Source organism: Rhinolophus sinicus, chromosome 9, assembly GCF_057876585.1.
Source record: "Rhinolophus sinicus isolate RSI-liver-muscle chromosome 9, RSI-T2T, whole genome shotgun sequence".
NCBI classification, from domain to species: domain Eukaryota; kingdom Metazoa; phylum Chordata; class Mammalia; order Chiroptera; family Rhinolophidae; genus Rhinolophus; species Rhinolophus sinicus.
In genome coordinates, this window is record NC_142509.1 from 2,065,014 (window position 1) to 2,071,180 (window position 6,167).

Here is a 6,167-nt window from a genome sequence, read left to right on the forward strand (position 1 = left end):
GCTTCTGACATTTTCTCAAACTCAGTCACCTTAAAATATGTGGTATATAAACCAAAAACAACAAAAGAACAAGACAAACAAATGAGAAACAGAAACTCATAGACACAGACAATAGTTTAGTGGTTGCCAGAGGGTAACGGGGGCGGGGGGTGGGGGGGTGGGAGATGAGGGTAAGGGGGATCGAATATATGGTGATGGAAGGAGGACTGACTCTGGGTGATGAACACACAATGGGATATATAGATGATGTAATACAGAATTGTACACCTGAAATCTATGTAATTTTACTAACAATTGTCACCCCAATAAATTTAATTAAAAAAAAAAAAATTCAATATGCCAAGGTGCCAGATTTTGGGGTAGTGTGTCCTGGGTCAGGGAGTGCTATGGATACTGTAATTAGCTTTAGGGTTGGAGGGAAAGGAATGGTTTCCCAAAAGAAGAAGGATGTGGTTCTGGGCAAACAATAATAGCCACTATTTTGCAGATGAAACAGGCTCTGAGAGGTTAGGTATACAGCTAACGAAGGCCACCCTATCAGAAAGGGGCAGAGGAAGGATCTTTCCAGGTATCACGACATACTAACTCCTGAATTGGCCAGGCCTGGCACGTTGGCTGGCACGGGTTGCTGAGGCATATTGTGGAATTTTCAGCAAAGATTTCACTAAGGCATTTGACTTTCTGAATTGGTTTTTAGCTTCCTTAGAGGCAAAGGGAAGGATTTGGAGACTACTTGGTGTCTTGCAGGCCTAGTTGCTTGGGCTGATGTCACAGTTTCCCTTTTCTCCATGTATCTTCCCAAAATAAAAGGGCTAAGATGTGAGCCACTATACAAATGCAAACCCAGGTGATATGGCTGTACCTCCTTTTGAAGATCACTGTGGCATTGAGCATTTTTTAAATAGTAGTTAATAGACTTCACACTGAGAGGGAGAGCAAACAAATGAGCCTGTTCATAAATCTCAGCTTTCCCTAGAGTCTGAACAAAGGCCTTCAAAGTGAAGTGATTTCATCGTGTGGGAGAATTTTAATTCCTGAGTCCTTCTGACCTTTCTTGGAGGGATGTGGGTATTGTTTTTTCCCAGTGAACTTGCAGGAAAACTGGTGCTCAGCGCTGAATGGAAAAGCAGCAAAAGGGTCCAGTTCAGACTTTGGAGTGGTCGTCTGTCCCTCTCCAGCTGTGTGGATGGCAGAGGTGGCACCAGCATCTATTAGTGACTCAGAAGCCTGGGGACAAGCAGGTCACCTCTTTTTCCTCTTCATGTGCCTAGATAGAGGGAAGGACACTTAGTTCTTCCTCCGAGAGGGGACAAGCGATTCCAGTGCTTGGCTTGTTTGCTCACACTAAGGCAGGTGTCCAGATAGCCTGTCCTTGCTTCCCTAGGCTTCTCCCTTTTGCTCCATGATTTTCTAATACTTAGACCTCAAGTCGTCTCTCTGGGAGTTGGGGGTCTGGTTAAGAGGGAAGGTCTATGTGAAGATCAAGAGCTGTGAACATTTTAGAATCTTTGAACCAACTTAGCTTATTCAAGTGAGTAACAGTGACAAGAAACAGTATAGCAAGCAAGTTTTTGTTTCAAAGCATTTAGGAGACTATTGCCTTGAAGACTTCATTAGAAAACTTAATAGGTGTGGGAATGCTGAAGGATTACTTCAATTTTTGGTTTTCCTGTTAACTAAGCTATTTAATTCTGTTGGCTAGGGGAAGGAAACCTAAGAAAAAGAGTTGCCCTTTTCTATCTTTATCATTTTAAAGAACTTCTTGGCTCCTAGTGTGAGCCATCCTTGAGTGTGGTAGCGCAATTCATTCATTCACTACCTCAGTCATCCAGCAAAGGTTTTTACATACTTACTAGTGCCCTGCAGTGTATTGGAGACACAGGGAGGATTACAACTTGATTCTTGCACTCTAGGGGCTCAACAGGGTGCTGTTGGCCAATCCAGGAAAACCCACTTATTCCTGCCTCCTCAGGGCAGGACTAGGGGAAAGAAGAGGAGCCACAGGCTGGTTTGGAGACAGATCAGGATTCATGCATGTGAAGGCGCGGCGTGCAGGAAGACCTTGTAGTTCGGGGACTCATTACTTGAAAAGACTCTGGGGCATAAGAGAGACTATGATACACTTGGGAAACTAAGTACTGGAGGCAGAATATCTGTACCTGAGGGAGGGCTGCAGCTGTCATTGCTTATTGTCTCAATACCACAAGGAGGATAGGGAGGTGAGAGAAGACACAGTCACATCAAAACAATTCTTCAGCTCATCCTTGACTGTTCTCCCTTTTTTTCCAGCTCCCACCTATTTCAACATGTGGAAAGATTTTCCAATAAGGTTTGAATCAGGAGCCCCTCCCAAAGTTGATAATTAACTGAAGAAAGTACGGGTGAAGTAACCTTGTGTTTGTTAAACTGATGTCAGTAAAACACAGCATTATGAGGGGGCAGAATGAGAAACTGAAGCATAGGGAAATTGAGTGCCATCCCTACAGTCATTTTGTTTTTAGTTGCAGTTAGGGTACTAATTGGAGGTGCTGTTTGATGCATTCAAAGGACACTATAAATATTTACGTATAAACTGTGTAAAAACTATATAAATATAAGAGTGGTAATAAATGACAAACCCACATGGTCCAGAGGTTACTTTCAAAGGCAAAGGCATTTTTACCATTTACAATGGTTTTATACGAAAGTGTGACGCAAAGATTCCTTTTTTTTTTTTTGCCTGAATAGGTGTCAGAACATTAAAGATAACACCATTGGGATCGAGGAGAACGGTGTCTCCCTAACCTGTCGCTTTCATGTCACGGTCTTTAAATTCATTGGGGATTATGATGAAGTTCATCTTCACTGTGCAGTGTCACTCTGCGATTCAGAAAAGTACTCCTGTAAAATAGTAAGTCAGAGTGTAAAAACGGAAATGCTTAGCCCTATTTCTTGCTGCCCCAGTTTTCCCAACACAGGGATCACAAATGCCAGGATCTGTGTGACTCCTTAGAGTTCTTTACATCTCATAGGTCCTGGAAGTGACTGAACTGGAATCATCCTCAGATGCTGAGGAGCAGCAGTCATCTTTGGTGGACAATAAGAGAGAGAATATAGTGGAATAATATCCATTTACTCCTCTCGTCTGTCTCTGAAATGTCAATCTGTCGTTGGTGTATCACTAGATTAGGATTTCTCAAACCTTGGCACTAACTGATTTTGGACCAAATCAAATAACCCTTTGTAGTGGGGGCTATGGTGTGCATTGTAGGGCATTTAGCAGCATCCCTGGCCTCTACCCACTAGATTCCAGTAGCACCTCCCCACAGTTGACAACACCCAAAAATGTCTCCCGACATTGCCAGTTGTCCCTTGGGGGTGGGAGGATGGGACAAAAGCTGCCCATTTGAGAACCACTGCACCAGAGTCTCAAGGAGCCAGGCCACCTGACTCCGAAGTGAACAGTGAGGCCAAGCTCTACTCCACTGTAGAAGCAAACTGCTGGACTCAGGATATACTTTATCCAGGGTTTTTTTTAGACAGGGATTGTCCTACAGCTCACTCAGAGCCACACAGGATGTGTGCCCTGGCTGGTGGCATAAGGTTACAAACCAATCAACTCTTCCATGCCAGGTGTTCATCCCCACTGTGTATGGCTAATGTGTCTAAGATTTTATTGCACTGGTCCCTGGTCCCTAACTTTTAACATTCCAGCTTTCTACTTTACCCCATGTTTGCAGAATTGAGATGTGAATTATGGTCAGAACTGCTTATACAATCTACTGAATATATTACTGTCTGATGAGATATAACGATTCTCATTCCAGGAAGGGAATCTCTTTGAATCTAATTCTAGTAGGAAGAATATATTTAATTCTCTTCAACATAAAGCCTAGAGTCCCAGTGGGCTCAGGGATCAAGAAGGCATTGGTTCTAATTAATTTGAGCAGTGACAGTGCTCAAGGCCAGAACCATTGCCTCTTTGGAGATGGAAACATGGTGAAGAATAAATTATCAGCTTAATTGTGTCAAATTTTCCCTCTGGTATTCTGTCTTTCAGAATTGCCCACAAAATTCCAGGATTGCCACAGATTATACCAAAGAACCCAAAGAACAGATCATTTCAGTGGGACCTATCAGGAGAAAAAGTATGTATGTTCCTAAAATGCACTACAAACGATTAAAACAATGGGACTTGAAGGCTGGAGATGAGTCTTGCCTGTGTTTCCCCTGGGTGTGAATGTGACGGATCCTCGAGGAGGTGCAAGTACCAGTTTGAGAAGACTGCCCACTACCGTAATGAAACCTTCTCCTTAGCTTTTAAAACTCACAATGGCATTGGGCCTTTCTTTTTTCTCTCCTGTCTTTAAAAGTCTTGCCCTTAGATAGGAGTTGAAGAGTTGAACTGTCTGCAGTGAATTTGACCAACTACTCTTTTTTAGGGCTGGACTGGTGTGAGGACAATGGAGGGTGTGAGCAGATTTGCACAAGCCGAGTAGATGGGCCTCTGTGTAGCTGTGTGACCGGAACCCTGCAGGAGGACGGCAAGAGCTGCAGAGGTAGACACACCCCATACCCCGCGCCCGCCTTTCCAGGGCAGGGAGCTGGGGCACAGGAAGTTCTTGACTCCGAGGAGGAGAAATTCTCAACTGAAGCCCACTCAGTCATCAACTGACCAATGAAAATGCAAAAAATAAGAAGGAAAATTTGGGAAAACTCCCAAGAAATTCTAGCACCATTTTGTTTTGTTTTTCAACCTTTGGGTTCCAGCTATTTTAGCTAAAAGATGAAAGTCATTTTATTAAAGATAAGTTATCCATCCATTTAAGGACCAAATATTGGCCTTAAATATGGCCATGCAGTCTATTTGGGCTGTGATTGGGATTGGGATGTTTGGTCCAACAAAAAGATCTCCCATAGTAGCCTTAGTACGTGGCTTCCTTGGTGTTCACTGAGGTGAGGAGGAGTCTTCTGAGCTTGGGCTACTCCTGCTGCTTTGCTGCCTCAGTCAGGGCCAGTTGGATAAAGTGGGTTCTTGCCAGTTTAATTGCCTCTATTTAGTTGAGAATTGAAAAATTGTCTGATCTCTATCAAATAGACATATTTTTAATAGGACTTACTATGTTCCTTTTTGTTCACAGCTTCTAATTCTTCCACTGAACTTCAAGTCTGGACACTTCTTCTCATCATGACCCAGATTTCATTATGGCATTTTGTCTATAAATCAGGCATGACCTCATAATTAACTCAAGGTTGCTATATAAAGTACTGTAATTTACTTACTCCAACTCCCTGTAGGATCAAAGGTGTGTGCCCTTAAGTCAAAACCTATTTGAAGTGTGCAGCGTCTCAACGCCATGCCACCTGCCTCAAACAGTCAGAGATCTGGAAATGAGTGGAATTCCAAGCTCCTCTTTCAAAGTACACAACAGGGCTTCTAAAAGCCAGTTGTGGAAAGCATATATCTTGCCTAAAATTTCCAAACAGTTGTCATTTAGAAACTTTGGTTCACGTAACTAACCAGTAAAGGAAAAAAATCTGGTTAGAAAAGTCTAACTGGAAATCTGACCAGAGAAATCTGTCAAACCAGTGCTGTTTCTGGATCATAGTTTTTACAAAGAGAGGGTCTGTGGAACATATTAAGAAGCAATGACTGGGAGGTTTGACTCCCTCTGAGGAATCTTTCCAATGTTTGGATGTGTCTGATCTATGATATGCATGTGTTGCTCCCTTCTCTTTATGATGGACTCCTTCCCTAATCCCATGTCCTTCAACCTTGCCATGGCAGCTTGGTCACTGGGTACATTGTTTGCAGACCTGGGGAACCCTGCTCCTCATATCCCATCCCCTCAGACCCAATCCTTTCTCTTTTACAAATCAACCAAATAATTTTTAATGTGTTTTATGCTTAAATAAACTTTGTGTTCAAGTATTCTCATTACTTGGTGGCTGGAATCATTCTTACTGATGTTAAGCCTTGCACGCTAAATAGCACATTGTGATTTTAAAAAGGAGGCAGGAGAGGCAGCAATTAGACCAGGTCTGCACTGCTGGGCCAGAGCTTCAATGCATTTTTATTGTATGACTGTTCATGTGTACTTGCACAGCACTAGTAGGGTGTTAAGAGGCTGTAGAAGAGAAGCAGGGAGCCCCCTCTTTTGTAAGTAGCACACAAACACACATTTACT

General features: G+C 42.9%; 1 protein-coding gene across 2 annotated transcripts in view; it reads left to right on the forward strand.

Annotated features, from left to right (window-relative positions):
* TECTA (tectorin alpha) overlaps positions 1–5,917 on the forward strand; it is an 86,280-nt gene extending 80,363 nt beyond the window's left edge. For both annotated transcript variants that reach the window (XM_074321530.2, XM_088800780.1), the window contains 4 exons: positions 2,728–2,890; positions 4,040–4,127; positions 4,422–4,538; positions 5,121–5,917. In XM_074321530.2, the coding sequence (XP_074177631.1) occupies positions 2,728–2,890; positions 4,040–4,127; positions 4,422–4,538; positions 5,121–5,221 (469 nt within the window). In that variant the 3' untranslated portion in view covers positions 5,222–5,917. The remainder of the gene's footprint in view (positions 1–2,727; positions 2,891–4,039; positions 4,128–4,421; positions 4,539–5,120) is intronic.
* The last annotated feature ends 250 nt before the right edge of the window (positions 5,918–6,167 follow it).